Source organism: Octopus bimaculoides, chromosome 3 (assembly GCF_046866305.1).
Source record: "Octopus bimaculoides isolate indiv1 chromosome 3, ASM4686630v1, whole genome shotgun sequence".
Classification (NCBI taxonomy): domain Eukaryota; kingdom Metazoa; phylum Mollusca; class Cephalopoda; order Octopoda; family Octopodidae; genus Octopus; species Octopus bimaculoides.
The window spans coordinates 9,783,588-9,808,798 of NC_142930.1; the positions used below are offsets into that span (position 1 = coordinate 9,783,588).

Below are 25,211 nucleotides of genomic sequence, written 5' to 3' on the forward strand. Positions count from 1 at the left end.
TGCATTTCCACCTGGACCTTAACCCCCCACCAGTTATTATTTTGTTGTTCTAATTACTTATTTTCATTCACATTCTTCCTTTATTTTTCTTCTAATAAAGGACTAGCGCCCGAAACGTCTCTTCATTCCTTTTAAGTATTAAAGTAATGCAAGATTTTAAAAATGTGTCTCCTCCTGTCTTGACTTCTTTCTTTTGTGTATATTTGTGATCGCCCATCAACACTTCACAACCGATATTGATTTGTTTACGTCTTTGTATCTTAGCGGTTCGAAAAAGAGATCAATAAAATAAATGCCACATTTAAAAACAAATACTGGGATCGATTTATTCGACTATATCCGTCAGAGCACTGCGCCAGTATATCAATGGCTGAAGTAAAAGAATCAATGCTTACATGTATGCATGTATGTATGATCATTCTTCATGTTACTGGTAACCTGTTTATTCAGTACAACCTGTCGCATAATCAGGCCATTAGCAACTAAACCGACAAACCTACCAAGCTTTTTTGCTAAGATGGATGGTTTTCATTGGACACCTTGGTAAACGAAAAGTTATAACTGTCAAACAACGGATGACCTCAGGAAAAACAACGGCCATCCAACAGCTGGGAGTGAACGACCCCTAGTCTTTGCTTACACATCTTTCTAGAAGGAAAATTCTGATGTAACACTTGCGGCTTCGTTTGCCTCCACTGATATTGACTAGGTCTTCTTTTTTGTTAGGTAAATGATCTTGTTGTTTAGCGAGTGGAATTGGCTGTGTAACGCCTTTCCTTATTTTCAAACACGTCAGGTTCAGGCATTACTAGATTTTTAATGTCTCTTATTATGTGTTGCATACTATGGCTGACCATAGCTGAAATAGATTTTTGTCTACTGCTGCTGTTCTTCTGTACTTTTTAGCACAATACGTTATACGAGATGCTTTCTCGAGACGAGGCTTTCTAAGTAAAATGCACAGAAAGCTTGTGTGGCTTTCTGATTAAAATGAACAGAAAGCTATTTTGAAATATTACTGCTTCTGGTGATAATAACGATCATTTACCAAACCTATCGGCTATTTGCGACATCAGAGATTTGTTAACCACTGTTTTTCTATATCAGCAAAGGAAGTTAAATTTGGCTAAGCATGCAAGATTCTTTTGCTATAGATTTATTTTGACTAATTTGTGCGTGAAATTTACGAGGTGATATCAAAAAGTTCCAGGACTAGTTACGTTTAATAAAAAAAAAATATTTATTTAAGTTATAACATCATCTCCTCTGAAAGAGTCACCCTGCGAAGCAATATACCGGTCCCAGCGTTCTTGCAACTTTTGGAATCCGGCCTGGAAGTTGTTTTCCGTAAGCGAGTCGAGGATCTTCTGCAATTCGCTCTGGATCTCGATAACGGTGTTGAAACAGCAACCATTGAGCTGCATTTTTATCTTGACGAAGAGATAGATGGAAGAATACAAGTGCTAAATCTGGCGAATAGGGCAGGTGCGGAAGCGATACCATGTTGTTTTTGGCGAAAAACTAACGAGTGAGGAGTAAGTTCAGTGACAGAGTGCATTGTCGTCGTGAAGAATCCAATTCTTCGCGCTCCACAGATCCGGTCACTTTCGCCGAATGTCCTCCCTCAAACGCTTCAAAACGATTGACAGCCTGGCCTGGAGGGGCAGGGTGCTATTCTCGATTGTGCTCGAGCATGGCCGCAGTCAAATGACTGAAACAAGTAAAAGAATATCACATTTCCGGAGGTGACGCTCGTCGCAGGTCTTACAGATCGCTCATCGTCTTCCAGAGGCATTCTTCTGCTTTTGAAGTGCTCGTGACACTCGAAACATTGCGTGCGATCCATTGTCGCCGTAAGCTTGCCGAAGCATGCTCAATGTCTCTTTAGCAGACTTCTCAAGTTTAACACAAAATTGCACGTTGGCTTTCACGTTTCAACTCCCTGTCCATGACAAAATCACAGTCTACAGCATACATCTCATCTAGGTCGTCCCATAGGACGCTTCTTTATAGGGGTTTCGGTTGCGCATACTATAGGAATTACAGGGCGCTGCTCCATGTGGTCCCGCAGTTTCTAACTAACTAGGAATATTAGGGTATCATCCATTGTCTATATTCAAGATCCTCTGCATGCCATCCTGCTAGTTCAAAGCCAGGAATCTGATCTATTAGGTCTTGCCGATAACTAAGTTCACGCTCTGCTGTCGATTTATTGTCGCTAAGGTTTTGTCTGTCTCCTATCCTTCGACCTGTTTGGCCTGGTAAGACCTGCCTGAAGATTTCTCTCCCTCCAGCATAGCTCTCCAGGTCAATGGAGCGCACAGGCACTTCACCGCGACACAGCACTTGTTGAATTGGCCGTTGACTACACAATAGTTCTTCCACCCTTTGACGGGTCTTATTTTTCGTCCCGCAGGTTGTCCAATAATTATCCTCCTCACCAAGCAAGCTTGACGGGGTTACCAGTTTTGTCGCTGACGACCTGACCATGCGAAAAGTTGTACTGGATTACATGTTACCAGTAGGCCTCAAGAGCGATCTGACATAATACAGCATACACGTGTAGTGACGTCATTTGGCGCCAAAATACAGTCGCCATTACTGCGTTTTCATCCACGCATGCGCAGGGACTAGTTCCGGAAGGAACACAGGAAGAGTCTCATGCGCATGCGTAGTTCGACTCACTCAACGTTTTCCCGCGTTTATCTTTCTCTTGCGTCGACAACTTCGTGGGCGAAGGACGTGTTTTGTATCGCTCTCTTCGAGACCCAACTAACTCGTGACGGGATCAGCGGACAAGTGATGGAGCGACCAACAGCCGAATAACCATGCTGTATGAATATACAGACAAGAACTGCCGAATATCCATGCTGTATGAATATACTACAAGAATAAATATTGTTATGTTTCTGGTTTAGAGACTGCGTTATCCGTTCTTCATTTTTCCTTCTTAAAGTTTGATGTGAGGAATTAGGTATTTAACCTAAAGGTTAAATAATGAACGATATTTCTTACACACGTAATTACAAAAACACAAATTTCACAACTTGTGAAGTAAACACAACAATGTCACTCAGCACACTGCTTCATGAAGGTCACTGCTAGCTCCTACTGCGCACGCAACCGTGTGCCTTCATGTGTTGATGTGCTCCAGAACTATTCCAGGAAGCAAAATTTTCTTTCTCCACGAGAGTTCCGAACCCGAAATGAACTCATTTGCATACAGCTAATCAGAGCTCAACTATCAAACTAATTTATGAGAGCGCAAGTGATGGGCGATAAGATAATGTCACTTGGGTAAGGAATGACCATGCTTCTTTTCTCTTTTAAGGATGCTTGTTGTTCTTGTTCTTGTTTCAACCATGGCTCCACCTGCGTAGTTGTGTTGTTTACTTTGTAAAACAGTAAAAGGAGAGGGATGCTAGCACATCTCCCACTACCCACATTTTCCCTACCCACATCTTTACCATATGGAGTCCTAACAAAATCCAATAATAGGTATAGATGCAATTACTTGTCTCCTTCTAAAATCAGGCATAACTCGGCGATCGGTCGACTTACAACACCGTTCTGCGTCTTGAGTTTACTTAGTAGAGTGTTTTACCAAAAGATTGGTTGTTTTTAACACATTCACGAATGTTATATTGAGTTTTGCGTCCAGGCATAATCTGAGAGCTGAACGGCACCTTTCCTTTCAAACTTTTCCAACAATCCTTCTACGGTCTGCCAGCACCGATGCAGTTTCAGCCACCACCAACCATCTTTCTCTTGGATGCTGCAGTTGGTTGCACACCAATTGCCTCCATACTGACTAGAGATTCTCGGTAGTTCAAACTTATCGCTAACCAGCGTATGTGTTTAGTATTGATGATATTGGCATCTGAATAAGAGCACAAAACAAGATTCGCCGTTTTGAATGTCAACCTTTGTTAATTTGACAACAAAGTCAAGGTGAGCTCTGATTGGTTGTACGCACATGAGTTCATTACTGGCATCCGGAACTCTCGTGACAAAAAAAAAAAAAAAAAATTCGCGTCCGGAAACTTTTGGAAACTACCTCGAAATACATGAAATTGCAGAAAACTCTAGTATATTATGTATACCATATATAAATATATAACGTAGATATATGTATGCATGTATATACATACATATATGGTTAGTCCACATTACTCAGTAGGGATCATAGTGCTGGTTTCCCGGTTTCTCTTGCGTATATACTGCTCCCTAAACGGGACGCCGGTCTGTCGCAGGATTGCTCATTTTGACCAGATGAGTGAACTGGAGCAACATGAAATGAAGCGTTTTGCTTAAGAACACAACACATCGTCCGGCCTAGGAATCGAAACCATAATCTTATAATCGCTAATCACTAAGCTAAGTGCTTCCACATACGCCGGCACACAAACACACACACACACATACATATACATATATATATATATATATATATATATATATATATATATATATATATATATATATATATATATATATATATATATGTATATATATGTATATATATATGTATATATATGTATATATATATGTATATATATATATATATATATATATGTATATATATGTATATATATATATATATATATATATATATATATATATATATATATATATATATTTTGTGCTGATGAACGAAATCTAGATTCATTCTAGTAATCGCGAAATCGGTCGATACACAATTAAGTCTATTTTATAAGAAAGTTGGTAATCTTCTGTTGGTTGTTTTTCCCCCGCATTAGGTACTGAACGTGGTTATTTTGAGAAGTCCACTGTGTGGCGTTATTATTTCCTGTAATAATGCCCTTTATATAAATATAAACGAATAATTATATTCTTGGGAATAAAAATTTCCCTTATGAATTTTTTTACACACTGGCTTTTTGATAAAATTCTTGTAAAAGAGTTTTATCCTTTTTTTAATTTACTTATGAAATATATATATACAAGGGTGTGCTGAAAAGTTCCTGACTTTAAGGGTATTGCGAAAGGCCTGGTTAGAGCCCAACCTTCCGAGTTCTTTTACAGGGCTTAGAAAAACTGAAGGAACCCTGCAATAAGTGTGTGAATCTGAGAAGGGAATACGTTGAATAAAATCATAATTAGCTGGTCCTTCTGTATTTTCTTTTACCCACAGCCAGGAATTTTTCAGCCTCGTATCTCTTTTACTTGTTTCAGTCATTTGACTGTTGCCATGCTGGAGCACCGCCTTTAGTCGAGCAAATCGACCCCAGGACTTATTCTTTGGAAGCCTAGTACTTATTCTATCGGTCTTTATTGCTGAACTGCTAAGTTACGGGGACATAAATACACCAGCATCGGGTGTCAAGTGATGTTGGGGTGGGGGGGGGGGGGGACAAACACATACATATATACGACGGGCTTCTTTCAGTTTCCGTCTACCAAATCCACTCACAAGGCTTTGGTCGGTCCGAGGCTATAGTAGAAGACACTTGCCTAAGGTGCCACGCGGTGGGACTGAACCCAGAACCATGTTGTTGGTAATCAAGCTACTTACAACACAGCCACTCCTACAAACATAATATATATGTTGTGTTTATGTTTCCATATACCAGTGCATTGAGTTACACTCCATTATGTTGAGTAACTTATTCAATAGAGATCAATAAAGTAAGTGCCAAAAAAGATATGATTCAGTAAAAACCGTTGAAGGTGGTATCCCAGCATTGCCATAGTATGAAGAGACACACGTTTGTATGTATGCATGTGTAATAGTTTGGGAAAATGCATTAGATTCTTTATTTTATGGTTTAGGAGATATTGGTGTGGTGTGTGGTGGGGGTTGGTTGAAGGGGCTATGCTGGTGTTTCCTTTTGCTAAAGAAGGATGAATACTCAAATCATTAAATTCTTTCGCCCATCCCCACTCACCTGGCAAATTTCTTCACTGAACTCTACTATGTTCTCTCATATATACATGTAACTTACTAATTACCAATTTATTTTGAATTTACTTAATAAGGAACTATTTATGTTCCACAAACTCAGGTTCTTGTAATAAACAAATTATCTTCCTTTCTCCCAAGTATTTCTTTTAAAGTGTGTAGTCATGAAAACATACACTAAGGATTCACACTTGAATTAAAGGAAGGAATTATATCAATAAATTTGCAAATACTTCTGAAAATCAAGTAAAATTTGATACTTTGTAATGTTCAGTGGCCTGTAAATACAGTTACAATATACGGAAGTTTGTGATTTCATCTACATTTAAGGATGTTGTCTTAAAATATTTATTTAGGTGCAGACATAGTTTTGTGGTTAGAAGTTTGCTTCTCAACCACATGGTTCCAGGTTCAGTCCAAATGCATAGCACCTTGGGCAAATGTCTTCTGTAGCTCTGAGGTGACTATTGCCTTGTGAATTGGTTGACTGAATAAAACCTTTTGTGTATGTGTATGTGTTTATGATTGTCTCTCACCACCACCTGACATCTGTTGGTTTGTTTAATCTCTATAACTTAAGAGTTCAGCAGAAAGAGACTGATAGAATGAGTACCAGGCTTAATATAAAAAAAAAAGTTCTAGGGTTGATTTGTTTGACTAATCCCTTCAAGGTGGTTCCCCAGCACGACTACAGTTCAATGACTAAAGCAAGTAAAAGATAGAGGATTTGCAAACATGCTCAGCATTGAAAATGAAATTCTGTAATGTGTGCTTCAGAAGGAAGGGGACTCAAACTAAGCACAGCTAAGAGCAAATTAATATTCAGTGTTAACATCCACTATTGTCAATTAGCAACAAAGAAATGGCACAGTACATGCAAGCTGAAACAGGCATCATTGTGTATTGCATTTTTCAGCTTACAAGTTGAAATTTTCAGATCAAAATTTACAACTAAAAAAGCGGTAGGTCGATTAATACACCAAGACGACTTTGGAGAGCCAAAAATTTCATGAGAAATGTTGCAGGATTTGGAAAGATTGGGACAGTGTTTGAATGTTTAAGTTAACTTCTGTTCTAGAAAATACAGGTGACTTAAGCTCTACTGGCCCCAATTTAGAGCCTCAATGGAAGTCAGCTCACTTTATCTATGCTATTAATGTTTGAGAAATACATATGTCACAACCTTTCAGTTTCTTCTATTCATATGAATAATATAGGAATGAAAGTGAATGATCCAGTGTAAAACAAGTACCCCCAAATCTATCACATCCTTGCAGTAATTCAGAAAATCATTCCAGAATTTACTATAGATAGAAACCTATGGTCTGCTTGTTGAAAATACCATGCTCTGTTGCTTAGATGATACACATAATAATGGATTAAGGCAAAAAAGAAACTATGAAAAACTGGGCTAGAGTAGAAGAAATAGTACAATATTGTCATGTTTTGATGTATCATCATCATCATCATCATCGTTTAACGCCCTCTTTTTATGCTGGCATGGGTTGGACGGTTTAACTGAGGACTGGCAAGCCAGAGGCTGCACCAGGCTCAATCTGATCTAGCAAAGTTTCTACAGCTGGATGCCCTTCCTAATGCCAACCACTCCGAGAGTGTAGTGGGTGCTTTTATGTGCCACCAGCACGAGGGCCAGTCAGGCAGTTCTGGCAACAACCATGCTTAAAAGGTGTTTTTACGTGCTACCTGCATGGGAGCCAGTCTGGCGGCACTGGCAACAACCATGCTCGAATGTTGTTTTTCACGCGTCACCAGCACATGTGCCAGTAAGGCAGCACTGGCAATGATCACACTCGAATGGTGCTTTTCATGTGTCACCGGCAGAGGAGCCAATCCATGGCCCTGGCAACAATCGTGCTCGGATGTGCTTTTAACGTTCCACTGGCACGAGTGCCAAAACCCATAATCTCATCTAGAATGGGAAAATAATCAAATGTTAACATCTGATAATAAGTGACTATATATCTACACACATCTGTGAAGTGAATAAGTGATTGAGTGAGTGTGTTTGTGTATAAAACCATTCATAAATATTTATATATATTCATACATTTCAATAAATGTACATCATCATCATCATTTTAAAGTTCACTTTTCCATGCTTGTATGGGTTGAACAGAGCTTGGTGGGGCAGATTTGCTATGGCTGGATGCCCTTACTGTCGCCAACCTATACCTTTTTCCAAGCAAGGTAATATTTTTCCCCATGGACAAATATGTTTTTGCATAATATTTGAAATTGATGAAATTCATTTACAACAATCATATGATGTCAAAACAAGGAGAAACAAAACATATGTACATACATACACACATACATATGATGGGCTTCTTTCAGTTTCCATCTTCAAAATCTGCTCACAAGGCTTTACTCTTCAAGTGTAATTCTTTCAAACTCAGAACTCCTACTTACAGAAGCTATATTGGTAATTACAAAAAAAAATCTGTTCCACTTCAAACACTGAAAAATAATAAATGTGTCACCGAAAATTTCTCAGTATTTATGATTGTATTTAAACAGAAATGGCTTATCTCACATTATCTTTAAGCTGTGAAATTTCAATAACATAATTGTTTATTTTTAGAATGTTATCATAAGCTAGGTGTGAAAGGCTATATTTGGCTAGTTTGAACATAAAATGGATAGAATATTTGGGCTGCTTACAACCAGATTAAATGCTAAGGAGTTAATGTCCGCAATGTTTGTGCAATGCACTGCATAACACAATGCTATCAGCTTCTTTTGTTAAATCAAACATCACACTGCTCCAAACAACAATTACCTCACTCACCTCAACAACCTTATGATCTATGAAGAGAAAGAGGCAGAGAGAGAGAGAGAGAGAGAGTGTGTGTGTGTGTGTGCAACTCAATGGCAGGTGAGTTTGTTTTCATTCATCAAACTACCAAACACACAACTATTTGACCACCTCAAAATTGCAGCCATATATCTCACAAATCCCTTGATGAAGATAAATAAATGTTACATCAAACAATGTAGTTTTGTTATTATCATGACTGCTCTGGGACTACACAAGAAGTAAGTTTACTTTGTGTCAAAAAGGTAAGGAACTTGCATACCTGTTAGAAATAGCAGCCATGTTTTCTTTAACTCAAGTCCTATTATCTTAGAATAGGAAAGGACACACTGGAAATATAATCACTTCACTGAAGCAATGTTAACCAACTTATACTTTCTCCATTCACTCAACAAATGGTCAAATAAATTGGCAGAAACACTGAAGTATGTTATTTCTGCTAGTAAGGTCCTACTCCTGTTCCACATCAGTTATAATGACGAATATTCCAGCTGATTCAATCAACAATACACCATGCTCATAAAATTAACATGGAAGTGGCTGAGCACTCCACAGACACATATACCCTTAACGTAGTTCTCAGGGAGATTCAACATGACACAGAATGGGACAAGACTAGCCTTTTAAATAACAGGTACAACTTATTTTTGCCAGCTGAGTGGACTGGATCAACAAGAATTATCTTGCTCAAAAATGCAATATGCCACTGGGAATGAACTCACAGTCTTATAATCATGAGCCAAATACCCTAACCACTAAGCCACATGTCTTCTGCTAGCATACATAACCATAGCATATATGTATTAAAGATATATTTTACATACGTACCAGCCTAATCAAATTGCACCGTCATAAAATAAAAATGAAATACACATTGGAGAGTACAGCAATGGACAAAACAAGATGGATTGCTCAAGGGTGGAACACTTTTGATCATAGTTTCTACTGCTGGATGCCTTTCCTAACACCAACGATCTCACTTGGCTTGACAGGTCTTCTCAAGCACAGTATATTGCCAAAGGTCTCGGTCACTTCTCACTGCCTCCGTTGAGGCCCAACTTTTGAGCAGTGCTTTTTACATGCCATCAGCACAGATACCAGTTACACAACACTGGCATCAGTTTCACTTAGCTTGACAGGTCTTCTCAAGCATGGCATATCACCAACATTCGAAGGGTGCTTTTTACGTACCAGTTATGTGACATTGGTATCAACCATGACTTCACTTGGCTTGACTGGTCTTCCCAAGCAGAGTATGTCACCAAAGGCTTCAGTCACTTGTCATTGCCTCCGAGAGGCTGTCATTGCTTCCATGGGGTTGTCATTGCCTACCTATTTTTCAAATCATGAAATTTCTCATTTCACACATCTTCAAAGATGCAAAGCTAGTGGACAATACATTGAAAAGGAAAATGACAACATTGCCAAAATTTTCTGGAAAGCATAGAATGTAAAATACATGGACATACATGAGTGCACACACACACACACATGTGGGTGTGTGGTTAAGAACCTTTCTTCCCAGCTATGAGTCCTTGGATTCAGTCCCACTATGTAGCACCTTGAGTAAGTGTCTTCTACTATAGCTCCAGACCAATGAAGTTTTGTGAGTGGATTTAGTAGACAGAAACTGAAAGAAGCCTATCCTGTTATATATATAGATATATGTGTATGTGTGTGTGTGCCCTTGTCCTGATATCATGTGATGGTTCTAAATGAGCATCGGTGTCATACAAGTGATGTTCATTTCCAATCTTCTGTGGGAAAACATATTTGGCCATGGAAAACATTACCTTGTGTGGAAGCAAGTGAGAGTTGATGACAGGTAGGATATCCAGCCATAGAAAATCTGCCTCAACAAATTTTGCCTGATTGACGTAAGCACATAAAGGTGGTTGCCAAATAACGCTGATGAGGATGATGAAATAGGCTTCTTTCAGCTTCCATCAAGGCATAAGGTGGCCTGAGACTATAGTAGTAGAACCCCGTCCAGAGTGTCGTATAGTGGGGCTGAACCCCAAATCACATGGTTGGGAAACAAACTTTTTAACCACATTACCAAATATGTGCCTATGTAGAATTGTAACTCAGCAATTTTCTGGAAAGCATAGAATGTAAAACACATGGACATACGAGTGCACACACACACACACAAAACTTCATTGGTCTGGAGCTATAGTAGAAGGCACTTACTCAAGGGGTGCTACATAGTCGGACTGAACCCAAGGACTCATAGCTGGGAAAAAAGATCCTTAACCACACGCCCACATGTGTGTGTGTGTGTGTGTGTACACTCAGGTATGTCCATGTATTTTGCATTAAACATCTTCCTATAAACACAACAGAAGTTTTGTGACTGGGTAGCAAAATAATAAGGTATATGCTCTTTTCTCATTCATTGTAACTTCAACCAATGCATTTAATCAGAGTTCTAATTAATAGAGCTGATAGCAATTAAATGATGAGTAAATCATAGTCACCTTATCATCATTTAGAAATTTAGTAGTCACAAATAAATTTAAGTAACCTACAAAATATTTCCATAATCTTTATGCTACTGCATTCAAGTATGTATTCATACATATATCTCACAGTTTATCTTTGCTTAGTCTAAGGCCACCTCTGATTGATAAACTACCCATATGTATATACACATCTCTTCCTGTTGCGCTGAATATGCATTTGTGTGTGTGTGTGTGTGTGCACGCGCGCATGCACGTGCACATGTATATATGTTTGGTTGGGATGCAGATATGGCTGTGTGGTTAAGTTCACACCCCAATTACATGAACTTAAGTTTGATCTAACTCTGGGCTGACCACACCCTTGTAAGTGGGATTTAGTTGACAGAAACTGATCTCTCTCACTAGCTGTGTGGTAAGCAGTTTGCGTCTCAACAAATTCTGCCTAACCCATGCGAGCATGGAAAAGTGGACATTAAAATGGCGATGATAATGATGCTGGTGATAATAATGATGATGTCAACGACCCCGACGATGACTATGATAACAAATGTTGACCTCAAACACATTTGAACCTTTGTTAGAGCATCGGGCTCACTATCATGAGGTAGTGAGTTTGATTCTCAGACCAAGCTGTGTGTTATGTTCTTGAGCAAGACACTTTATTTCACGTTGCTCCAGTTCACTCAGCCGTAGAAATGAGTTGCGACATCACTGGTGCCAAGCTGTATCGGCCTTTGCCTTTCTGTTGGATAATATTGGTGGCATGGAAAGGGGAGGCTGGTATGCATGGGCAACTGCTGGTTTTCCATAAACAACCATGCCCAGACTCGTACCTTGGAGGGGAACTTTCCAGGTGCAATCCCATGGTCATTCACAACTGTAGGGGTTTTTACTTTTTATATGCAGTTGACTTCAACATCTTATTCCAAAAAAGCTTTGGTAGTGTGAATTTTGGTACGAACATGTACAAGTAAATTATATACTTGAAAAATGAAAATTGAATATCAAAATAAGGAAGATATATGCTACATGAACAGTGGCATTAGTAGATTGGATCACGAATGAATTTAGGAAGGTAATATTGTCTCCCTCAAACTGAATCTGAAAGCAAGAAAAGAAATGAAGACATCATATATCCAAGAAAGAAAACATTGTCAGATGCAGGCAGGACTGTGTGATTTAAGAAGTTCACTTACGAACCATCCAGTTTTGAGTTCAGTTCCACAGCATGGCACTTTGGGCAAGTGCTCAGGGTCAAACAAAGCTTTGTAAGTGGATTTGATAGAAAGAAACTAAAAGAAGCTCATAGTATATGTGTGTGTGTGTGTGTGTGAGTGTGCATATATAATTGACAGCCTAGGCTTCGACTTCATCTATCCAAAGCGTTTTCTTAACCTAATGTTTACATGCTACTATTTCTAGCTTTATCTACTTCCAGATCCACTGTTCCAAAACAGAAATGAATTACGTGTGTGTGTGTGTGTGTGTGTGTGCATGTGTATTTGTTTCTCCTTTTTTTATGTTACACAACAGAAAATAAAAAAAACATCACTGTCATACAAGCAATGTCCTTTGTTTCCAATCTTCCATGAAAACATGTCCAGCTATGAGGAAGTAACAGGAAGGGCATCCCAGAAGAAAATCTGCTTCAGTGAATCCTGTCTGACCAATGCAAGCATGAAAAAGAAGACACTAAAATAATGATGATGATGATGTTGAAGGAAAACCTAAGATATATTCTAAGCATTCTAACTCAAAGAACTAATGCCTGACCAGAACATACACTTGGAAGAGAAAACTTAATATGTGAACAGATTATAAAAAAGTTACTATCCCCAAAATTACAAGAATACACGATTACAGCCTAGAAAAGTAATATCTCTACAAGTGATACTAGGGGAGGTCAGAAATTGTCTACACTTTTGCCAAAATTTCTTTAGGTTCATTGCACTGCCTTCAGTGCCTGCTTGCTAAAAGAGGGTCTTTTGTGGTTATACAATCAAGGTTTGACTCTGATCGCTCCAGTTTTCTTGTGTTACAGATTAAGCACAACCGTTCTGCTGTCAGTGTACATCAGGAAGAACAGAGGTCAGTTGCTCTGATTTGTCTGGTCTGAAGGTGTGTTGGACTGAAATTCATTGCAGGCCTTCAGTACAATACAGGGAGTGCTCTACCACATGGAAGTGTGTATGAGTGGATTGAGAATTTCAAAAATGGCCAGACAAGTGTGAAGCATGAAGCGGGAGCAGGACACTAACATGAAGATTCAACAAGCTTAAGAGATGGTTTTGGTTAACTGAGTGACCATCAGTGAGGTGGCATGTTCTCTGCCACAGGAGATGAGACCTGGGTCCATCACTTTGAGCCAAAACCCGAAAGGCAAAGTATGGAGGGGAAACACCTGGAATCGCCAGTGTAAAAGTAATTACAGAAGACACAACCTTCAGCCGAAAACGTGATGCTAACCATTCTTGGAAAGCAAAAGGGCCTATCTATACTGGAACATTGCTGGAAAAGTAGTCTAGTCATCAGTGTAGGTTACAGTGAAATGCTGGCCAATGAACTGAAACCAGCAATTCGCACCAAATACCAAGGTCTATGCTAGATCAACCTGCATACAGTTCAGATCTTACCCCTTCCTATTATCACATCTTTGGATCACTCAAACATACTTCATGAGGTCATTAATTTGCTACAGATGAAGAAGTGCAAGAACTGGTGCATAAATGGTTGTGCAATCAGCAGGAAACCTTCTTTGATGGAATAAGCAAGCTTGTGGACCACAGGAGAAGTGCATCGAAAAGCAAGGAGACTATGTAAAAAAAAAAAGATGTAAACTTTGTTCTTTTGAAAATTTGATATTGACCTTTTAGCATTCAGATTGCGCTGTCAAATGTAATGCCTATTTATTTATTTATAGTGTTTTGGATTAATCATTCATTACCTCACAGCTTCAAGATTTCAATGATGTGAATGTTTATTTTTCTGATTGACATTGTAAGATAGATGTGAGAGGCTGGATCAGACTACTTTAAACATGTGTAGAATATTTGGGCTGGATACGGTCAGTTTAAATGCTAAATGATTAACATACTGTTGATTATCTATACGAAAATATATGGGAGCAATTTATTTAAGATAGGTACAGACTATATTGATGCAAAACAGTTTGTGCCCTGTATTATTGAACAACCTAAATGGGTGCAGTTGGCATTGAATATTTACAGTACAGTAGCAAAGCTGTAAAAGCCAAAAGATTCAAGTTTCTTCCATCTTGATAATGATTATCAATGCTCTCTCCCATACTACTGTATGAATATATGTTAAGAGAAAGGAGAATATCTGTTGCAACCATGTATGAAATCTACAGCTATTGGAATGGAATTTCAACCATGTTTCGTGGTCTGCTACCACAACAGCTCCTTTATAGGATCCAGTTAGCTCAAGACATCATCAGGAGGAACCACGTCCGGTTTCGGCCCCTACTCCTCTACCGTTTTGACGTGGCGGGGCCAGCCCCCTTCGGAGGTGTCTTCAGCTCTGGTGTTGGGTGCATGTCTTCTTTCACTGTTTGTGACTGTTCTAATTCAACTGTGGAATGTCCCTCGCTATGGTTATTTTCCAGGAGGTTCTGGCCACACGTCTTACAGTTCATCAACCCGCGTTGTTGAATTACTTTCTTCTGACATACCTTCCCTTGGTGGATTAGGATCCAGTTAGCTCAAGACATCATCAGGAGGAACCACGTCCAGTTTTGGCCCCTACTCCTCTACCGTTTTGATGTGGCGGGGCCCCCCCTTTCGGAGGTGTCTTCAGCTCTGGTGTTGGGTGCATGTCTTCTTTCTTCTATTCCCTGGCCTCTTCGATGCAGCATCAACGAGTGTCAGCGTCCGACTGATCGTCATGTCAAATTCCCCTTTTTATATCTGCTGCTAGGCAGATATAAAAAGAGGAATTATACAATCCTGTTCACAGGTACACTGGGGTATGTTAACATATTTACAGAATAAATGAGAATGAAAAAGAATACATTTCAATCATTCAATGGCTGGAGGTATGCTTAAGCAGTTAAGAACTTTGTTTCCTGAGTTCAATACCACAGCACAGCACTTTGAGCAAATGATTTTCAACTACAACCATGCCATGTGAATGAAATATGATAGGAAACAGTGGGAAAACTAGTTGTTGATATATGTGTGAGTGTACATATATATATATATATTTTTTTTCTCTCTCCTTGTTTCTTTCTGTTGAAGAGCGTAGGCTCGAAACTTTAAAAACTTTCCCAATTCCCGAGCGTTATACTAATACATCCATTTGTTGTTTACACCACCTGTCTTCGTCTGTTGTTTTTTCGTGAATTCTCCCATATATATATATATATATATAATGAAGAGATGAGGATATAATATCCAGGTGGGTGCCATTCAAGCAGTTATAATCCAGGTTAAGGTTAACCATATCAAGCTGTAATGAGCACTTAAGATTACTTGAGGTAAGCAATACTGCTGTATTTTATCCAAGGGGTATATCCTGGGTTCACTTCTCTGTATTATGAATATTTAACCAAGTGTATATCCAATACAGTAAAAATCAATATGGAGATTAGTACAATCTTTTATTCTTTTACATGTTTCAGTCATTTGACTGTGGCCATGCTGGAGCACCGCCTTTAGTCAAACAAATCGACCCCAAGACGTATTCTTTGTAAGCTTAGTACTTATTCTATCGGTCTCTTTTGCTGAACTGTTAAGTTAAGGGGATGTAAACACTCCAACATGGTGGGAGTATAAACATAGACACACATACAAATATATAATACAGGCTTCTTTCAGTTTTCATCCACAAAATACCTCACAAAGCTTTGGTTGGCCCAATGCTATAGTAGAAAACACTTGCCCAAGGTGCCATGCAGTGGAACTGAACCCAGAACCATGTGGTTGGGAAGCTTCTTACCACACAGCCACTTCTGCACAATTTTTCATTTCTAGTCAATTACAGTATATTTTATTTAAATTTGTCCAATGTACATTTTTGCTTCATAGACATCTAGCAATTGCATTCACATCCAATTACTTTCAACTAGTGATTAGTCTATGCTCCACCCACACAGTACAGCATGTAGTTTTGGTTAGATACATTTTTGTAGACTGCAGTGAAGGTGCATGGCTCAGTGGTTAAAGTGTCAGGTTCACAATCATGAGGTAGTGAGTTTGATTACCGGACCGGGCTGTGTTGTGTTCTTGAGCAAGATACTTTATTTCATGCTGTTCCAGTTCACTCAGCTGTAGAAATGAGTTGCAACATCACTGGTGCCAAGCTCTATCAGCCTTTGCCTTTCCATCGGTGGCATGGAGACTGCTGGTCTTCCATAAACAACCTTGCCTGGACTTGTGCTTCGGAGGGGATCTTTCTAGGTGCAATCCCATGATCATTCATGACAGATGGGGGTCTTTACCCTTTACCCCTTTATTTGATTATAGAAATAGTAAAAATATTACACAGATGTATTAATCATCATCATCATCATCATCGTTTAACGTCCGCTTTCCATGCTAGCATGGGTTGGACGATTTGACTGAGGACTAGTGAAACCGGATGGCAACACCAGGCTCCAGTCTGATTTGGCAGAGTTTCTACAGCTGGATGCCCTTCCTAACGCCAACCACTCAGAGAGTGTAGTGGGTGCTTTTACATGTCACCCGCACGAAAACGGCCACGCTCGAAATGGTGTCTTTTATGTGCCACCCGCACAAGCCAGTCCAGGGGCACTGGCAACGATCTCGCTCGAAAATCCTACAGGAGCCAGTCAGGCGGTACTGGCAACGGCCACGCTCAAAATGGTGCATCTCATGTGCCACCCGCACAAGAACCAGTCCAGGGGCACTGGCAACGATCTTACTTGGCTTGCCGGGTCTTCTCACGCACAGCCCATTTCCAAAGGTCTCGGTCCGTAGTCATCGCCTCGGTGAGGCCCAATGTACGAAGGTCTTGCCTCACCACCTCAGCCCAGGTCTTCCTGGGCCTACCTCTTCCACGGGTTCCCTCAACTGTTAGGGTGTGGCACTTTTTCACGCAGCTATCCTCCTCCATTCTCACCACATGTCCATACCAGCGCAATCGTCTCTCTTGCACGCCACAACTGATGCTTCTAATTCAGCTTTTCTCTCAAGATACTTACACTCTGACGGGTATTCACATTGACATTACACATCCAACGGAGCATACTGGCTTCATTCCTTGCGAGCTTACGTATGTCCTCAGCAGTTACAGCCCATGTTTCACTGCCATGTAGCATGGTTGTTCGTACGCATGCGTCATACAGTCTGCCTTTTACTCTGAGTGAGAGTCCCTTTGTCGCCAGCAGGGGTAAGAGCTCTCTAAACTTTGCCCAGGCTATTCTTATTCTAGCAGCTACACTTTCAGCGCACCCACCCCCACTACTAACTTGGTCGCCCAGATAGCGGAAGCTATCGACTACCTCTAGTTTTTCACCCTGGAATGAGATAGAAGTTGTTTCCTGTTTGTTTGCAGTCTTTATTGCACCTGAACATCTGCCACAAACAAAAACTAACTTGCTAGTTAACCTGCCTTTGATGTTGCTGCACCTCTTATGTGTCCATAGCTTGCACCGGGTACATCTTATAGAGTTACTACCTACTCCTTTTCTACATACTGAGCAGGGCCATCTACCTGAAGGGGTTTGTGTTTTATCTACCTTCCTACTTATTAGGATTTTGGTTTTAGCTAGGTTGACTCTAAGGCCCTTCAATTCTAGACCTTGCTTCCACACCTGAAACTTCTCCTCTAGTTCTGATAGTGACTCCGCAATTAGGGCAAGGTCATCAGCATAGAGGAGCTCCCAGGGGCAACCTGTCTTGAACTCCTCTGTGATTGCCTGGAGGACTATGGTAAATAATAGGGGGCTGAGGACGGAACCTTGGTGGACCCCTACCTCTACCCGGAATTCATTGCTGTACTCATTTCCAACCCTCACCTTACTGGCAGCATCTCTGTACATGGCTCGCACAGCTCTCACTAACCATTCTTCTATCCCAAGTTTCCTCATTGACCACCAGATAAGGGATCGGGGGACCCTGTCAAAGGCTTTCTCCATGTCAACGAAAGCCAGGTACAGAGGTTTATCCTTAGCTAGGTCTCTCTATTAATTGTTACTGTACTATATATACATGGTGCAGTGAATAAATTGTCTAAATTATGCAAAAATGAAAATAACATCGACATCTCATTTTAACATACATTTACCAAAATTACATAAAAATATCTAAGAATGCTATAGAATAAATTTATTCAATAAAATTTTCATTTGCTTCAACCACGGTTTCCAGACGACTTTGGAATCTCCTGCAACTCTTCTGGATGGTCTCCTTGTTTAAGTTGCTGAATGCTGCCATAATACTTGCCTTCAGTTCAGCTTTGGTGTTACAAGGAGTTTTGTTGGTCTCTTGCTCAACTGCACCCCCACACATAATAATCAAGGGGGCTGCAGTCTGGCAAGTTAGGTGGCCATATGTTAAGGGTGACATGGTTGCAGAAATTGTCTGATAGGGATGACTGGGTTCTCCTGCTTGCGTGGAATGGGGCAGAGTCCTGTTGCTAGACATAGGGTCTTCTAGTCTTTGTTTTAATTTATACATACTCTGCAACTAATATACGGAACCAGATATTTCAGCTTAGCCCTTTAGCATTTAAACCAGCCATATCCAGCCAAAAATATTGTATTTGTTTCATGCTCAAAATGGTCAGATCTGGCCTCTCGCACCAATCCTATCATATCATTTAAAAAATTAAAAGTTACTTCACTGAAATCTCAGTTATAAAATAATGCATGATTAATTCAAAATAATGTGAATAAACATTACTTTTGATAGAATAATGTGAATCCTAAAGGATTAAAAGTTAAACATCGACATACATAGAATTTACAAATGGACAGGTGTGTGAGAGATGAAAAGTGGAACAGCTATTGGGAAGTGACTGCAGGTTTACCAGGGTGCCAGGGACTCTTTCCCATCCCAGTTATGAAAAAACCTGACATTTTAAAAGATTGACCTTTATGTAAACCTCCTCGAGGAATGTGAAAATGCAGGCTGGAAAGAGAAGCATTTTCCAATTAAAGTCGGATGTAGAGGGTTTGTTGGACACAGTGTGAGACGACTTGTTATCGTTAGGTCTAACTCCTTGTAAGGTAAATACCACCTTGACCAATATCCAATCTACAGTGAAGAAGGCTAGCCACTGGATTTGGTTAAAAAGAGATGATGAGCAATGGCTAGAGAAATATTGAGCATGGTGTGCATTCTCTCCTGATGACCCCATACACTTGCTGGCTTCCAGTATGTGGAGTTCTCGACTGGTAGCACTTGCACGTGCAAGTTGTTTGCAAGACATTTGTTAAATACATTGCACCATTCCTCAGATCTGTCATTCTGGGGTTTTCTTTTGACATAAGTATGCATCAGAGTCCCTTTCTTAAACCGTTTCTGTAATATTTCATGCTAGTTAACATAAGACATCTAACCCATCTCAGTGAATATGCCAAACTAATTCTTCATTAACTATCATAGTGTACATCTCTAGAGCATACCTCAAAAACTGTTTTTCATATGGAAAAGAATGCTTTCTATTGCTAACAGAGTTAGGAGTTTGCTAAACTTTTCTGTTTCCTTGAAACTCTAGCAGCTATGCTATCACAAGTAACTATGGTAGTTTAGATAATAAAAATTTTTCTGTTTTTCGAGTGAGTCATTACAACAGCCACTGACTTGTTGTTATCCAGTCTTGTGCAGTGCAACTAAAATTCTAATGAAAAAATATCTTTAAACAAAAATTTGGTTTTGATGGTTATCATTTTTATCAGACTAACTTGGACAAAAATTTACTCTTAATCAATTTATGAAGTGTGTAAGGTTGGTGACTTTTTACAATGAAAGATAATTGTTATTACTGACTTAACCTGATAAAATCTTTATCACAAAGCATGTAACCATCACCATCATTGTTAAGTTTAGTTGTTTTCATTTATCATCATCATCATCATCACTACATCTGATTTCCAGACCTGCATGAGTTGGACAGGATTAACTGAGGCAGTATTCTGCAGCCAGCTACCTTTCATGTTATCAACTCTACTTGTTTTTCAAGTAAGGTATCTTTTCTTCCACTGGTCTTCACACATTAAAATCACTGAGCTACAGAATGTATTGTTTACAAGAGACGTAAACATATTCACTGTTACTCAAATGGTGTCGAAGTGAAGACACACAGAAACACAAACACTAATTCACACACTGATCCACATACTCATTGTTTAGCTGCAAGATGGTCAGCTAGTAGAATCTTTAGCATATCAAACAAAATGCTTAGCAGCATTTCTTCTGGGTTCAAATTCTACCAAGGTTGACTTTGTCTTTCATCTTTTGAGGCTAATAAAATAAGTACCAGCCTCAACTGGGATCTGTGTAACTAACTTACACCCTACCACCATGCCAACATTTGAAACAGTTATTCAGCTGCAAAGGCTGCACTTTATGCGCTGCTATATTACTTCGATAAATGCAATGCTCAGAGCTCTTTGGTGTTCAGTCACAACTGAATATTAAAAAAATATATAAGCTCAGAATAAACCCTTTTAAGTAGATTTGGATGAGCTGAGAGAAAACTAGCTATAATACAAATCAGATGTAGTGTGCCAAAAAGGAGACTGTGTTGGTATGGACATGTAATGCATATAGTTGATGACAGATTGGTAAAGAAGTGCCAGGACCTCCAAGAAGAAGACTATGGAACAGAAGACTAAGAAAGACATGGGTAGAAAGCTAATCTCAGGATGTTGAATTTCACAAAGGAAATGATAAAGAAATGCAACAGATAGTGAGATGTATTGAAGAAGGCTTATCCAACTCATACTCGCAAAGAATAAATGAATGCATAAATGATGATGATGATGATGATGACCAATTAGTTTTTTGTAACAAACATAGCCCCCTGGAGAATAATTTTTCCATAACAGACAGCAGTGTTTCATACCCAAAGTGGGCTAGCTCCAAGCTTTTGTTTGTATACTTCTGTATCCTTAGATCAGTTCAAACAATAGACTGGTACTTATCAGTCACTGATACACAACTCATAAGCAATACTAAAAATACAACATACTACAGATATCATTCAATAATAATTCATCACATTACTTTCCCCCCAAGAGATCACAATTCACACACAATATATTGATATCATTCATACACCAGAGAACAATATAATCAAACCACCAGGACAAATAATTTTGTCAACACTGAGGCCCCACAGGCAATATCAAGTCCATTTTTTAATATCAAACAGTCCTGACCAAGTCTTAATTTTTCAGCCACATACAGCTCTCACTGATCTATTCAGTACCTAAATAATAAAACCAAAATATTTTATTTCAAATACACTTGTTAGGAAACCTATGTGTGGTTGCCTACCCTGCTAAAAATAGCAACTAAACCTCTTCTCAAATGATACCCTTACAGTGTTAGAAAAAGGACATATGACACAGCCACACTTGCACCAATAAACTACCTGAATCAGAAGCATGCTGGCCATGGTTAGAATGTCTTTGAAAGCTGGTCTGCTGGTTCAAAACTGATCTGATCTAAACAACAGCTCATGGTCAGTGTGCTTTACAACCCTTATAGCCCCTGGAACTTCAAGACAACTTGTGATCGGTCATATAAATGCAACTAGCCAGAACACAATTACAACCACTTTCATCAAACAAACTATGCAGGCACAAAACTGATGAGTGGCTGACTTACTACACTAAATTTTAATGCACTGAATTCGCATTACATCAAACAAAATCCTACTTTAGATCTTTACTGTCATCACCAATGAAGACAGCACAACAGTGTAGAATGGTCCAAGTATAAAATGGAAAAGAGATATATGTTGTGTATGGTCAACTTGCTACCTTCATAGCATGAAAATAACTGAAATATTAGTGTTATTTCTATTTCCAATGAAATAAACGCTAGGCTATAACAACAGAGCTTCTTTGTTAATATTCAAACATGTTTTGTTTTTAATTCTGAAGTGATGATTCAAATAAATATGAATTTTTACCAATCAGCTGAACTTGTTTCCATATTATTGCTTCTCAATATCATTTCTCAAAAAAAATTTTTTTAAATGAAATAAATGACAACAAAATGCATTTACTGTTTATAAAGAAACTAAGCAAAATATAAAACATTTCTGATCAAAATAATAAATATTATAGATTGTAGAGTTAGGTTTTTCCATGTTTCTTTTTTTTTTTTTTTGTTTTACATTTATAAGTCAATATATTCCCTAAATGTCTTTTTTGTTATTTTGAGAAATATTCTGCAGCAATCTTGGTTCCTAAGATGACTCTGGATCTAAGAATATTAGATGTTGTTTCAGGTAAATTGAAATCAAGCAAATTGCAAGACAGGTTTCAGTATTTCTAATTTCCATAGAATATATTCTTATATGAACAGGCCAACATCTTGTGTTCCATGTAAAACTTGGTCAAGTGAAATATACAGACAAAACAGGAGATAAATTTAACCTGCATAAAACTGAAGACAAAAGATCAACTTGATTTCTAGTGTCACCGTTTGTGCCACAAACCCAAATTTAAACTGGATAAACTTGGTAATTGCATAATCCTTTCAAGACCTTTTGCAGATATTTGTGTGCAACCGTAGAGGTCCATACTTGACAGTTTTTTCAGATTGTCTGCTATTAGATTCAGTGCTCGATCGGTAATACGATGACACTGACCAATATTTAATGTGGTTAAACCATGCATATTCTGTGTAATATAGCTAATACCAGTGTCACTGATGTTACATGCACTCAAACTGAGGCATTCAAGTTTAAAGAGTCCTTCAGCCAAACGGCTCAAGCCTCCATCTCCAATTTTATCACAAAAGCTCACATCTAAAGATGTTATGTGTGAGCCTCCACGTGCCAAATGTGCAAGTCCAGTGTCAGTCACTAAATCACAGCTGGCAAGGTTAATTTCACGTAGGCTGGGCATTTTAGCCAAATACTGCAATCCTGCGTCAGTGACCCCACCACAAAAGCTAAGGTTCACTTTAAGTAAATTTTTCAACCCAAGACTCATATAGTGTAGTGACTGGTCCGTAAGTTTCTGACAGTCCTGTAAACAAAGATGTTCAAGAGCTAAGTTACCTTGTGTAGTTATCTCATTACCAAGTCCTGCCAAGTAAGCAATCCCTTGGTCTGAAAGATATCGACAGCTTCTCAAATCAAGTGATTGCAAGTTGACTAATCCATAGGAAATAACAAACAAACCTGCATTCGTTATTAGAGAACAACCACCTAAATGTAATACTTTTAAATTTTTTAGATACATAGCAATCCGGCTGAGGCTGTAGTCTGTTGTCTGCTTGCACAGGCTGAGATTAAGTTCACTAACCAAAGGCAACCGGTAGAGAAGTGCTTGGCCTAGACCAGCATCGGTGATACTATAACATCCACTAAGGTTAAGACTTTCTAAGTCTGGAATGCCGGCTACAACATCACGGAGACTTCGTTTTAAGCTCAGAATTTGAATTCTGCGAATTCCACGTTTGGCAAGGCTACGGAATAAAGAAGGGTTTGATCGACGAAGATGAATTTTAGCTTCAACTCCACGCCACACAGTGCGAGAATAGGCAGCATCCCGCCAGCGACCACATACTTGGGCCACACGGCCTTTGTTCCTCACGTCTAAATAGCAGAATATCATTACCAATAACTCGGGAAACAAACAATGGACGTGCTCTCCAGACTTTGTTGGGGGAGACGGAGGCGGAAGTGGTGATGTTATGGCTGAAGTAGGTGCTGGAGACAAGTTAGGGTTTGGACTATTGTCATTGGAGTTAGGGTCTGAAGAAGAAAGTCTCGGAGAAACCTTGCCGGAGTTGCCGCCAATGCCACAGTCAGTACTACTACTGCAACAACTTGTGTTATTGGTGATCGTATTATTGTGATGACTTCGACTGCTTTTGTTATACAGGTAGTTATCTGTCGATCGTCGTCCGTGGTTGGTTATCATTTGGATGTTTTCATCGAATTGTTGAGACGTCTGATAGTTAGGACTACGGTTATTTTTGTAACGACTGTAGTGTTTACGATGGCTATGGTGGTGACGGCTACTGTAGAGAGACTGGTGATAGTTACGGTGGCTATGATGCTTCGAGTTACTACTACTGCTGCTGCTGCTACTTTTACCGGTAGAATGCAAAAGTACTTCAGAATGTGATGTTTGGTGGAGAGAAGCAGAAATTGGTCGAAGACTTTCAGAAGGACAACGACGAGGTTCAGTTCGAATTTCAGGATCGCATTGTGAATAGGAATTACTTTCAACATTGGTTCGACTAGAAAGCTTAGAGTTATTCGATAGATTGTAAGGACTGCTTTTGTTTTCGTCTCGCCTATTAATTGAGTGAGTGTTGCCATTTCTAAAAAGCAAAGGACTGCTTACCGTACAGGTAGTTGTGTTATTGTTGTTATACTGGTCGCTCTCTTCCATTTCGTTGGACTCCATTTTTATTATACATCTGTGGTGGTGGTGGTGGTGCCACTTCTCCAAGCAAAGGTTAACAAACATCCTGCCTCCTCACAATGGTAATTCCTCCCCTGTCTCTCTTTGTTTTATTTACGCTCCTACGACTCTCATGGTAGTGCACTGCGCACACTCCACACACAGGTGCTTTGTTTAGGGGACGAGGGGTAAAGCAAGGTCACATGACAGTATATTCCATTCAAACTTGTTTATATCACAACTGATCAAACACAACAAAGCGCCTGCATTGTTAACAACGGTCGGTAAATATTTATAATTAACTACTTTTACGGTAAACTATTTATTTTTATTCAATAAAGACTAAAATACAATTGTTTGTGCTTTCTGAATAAAAAAAAATTGATATAGCTACATTACTTGTAGTCT

The 25,211-nt window shown here is 39.2% G+C and overlaps 1 protein-coding gene across 1 annotated transcript; it reads right to left on the bottom strand.

Moving 5' to 3' along the window:
- Nucleotides 1-22,435: 22,435 nt before the first annotated feature.
- Nucleotides 22,436-24,951, bottom strand: LOC106881949 (F-box/LRR-repeat protein 14). The gene has a single exon (XM_014932479.3). It carries the CDS (start codon nucleotides 24,867-24,869, stop codon nucleotides 22,860-22,862), a length of 2,010 nt encoding a protein of 669 aa, XP_014787965.1. The 5' UTR covers nucleotides 24,870-24,951; the 3' UTR covers nucleotides 22,436-22,859.
- Between the last annotated feature and the right edge of the window lie 260 nt (nucleotides 24,952-25,211).

What these genes read in the sequence shown, in the direction of transcription:
- LOC106881949 (XM_014932479.3), bottom strand. Translation starts at nt 24,869, where the DNA reads ATGTTTGTTAACCTTTGCTTGGAGAAGTGGCACCACCACCACCACCAC.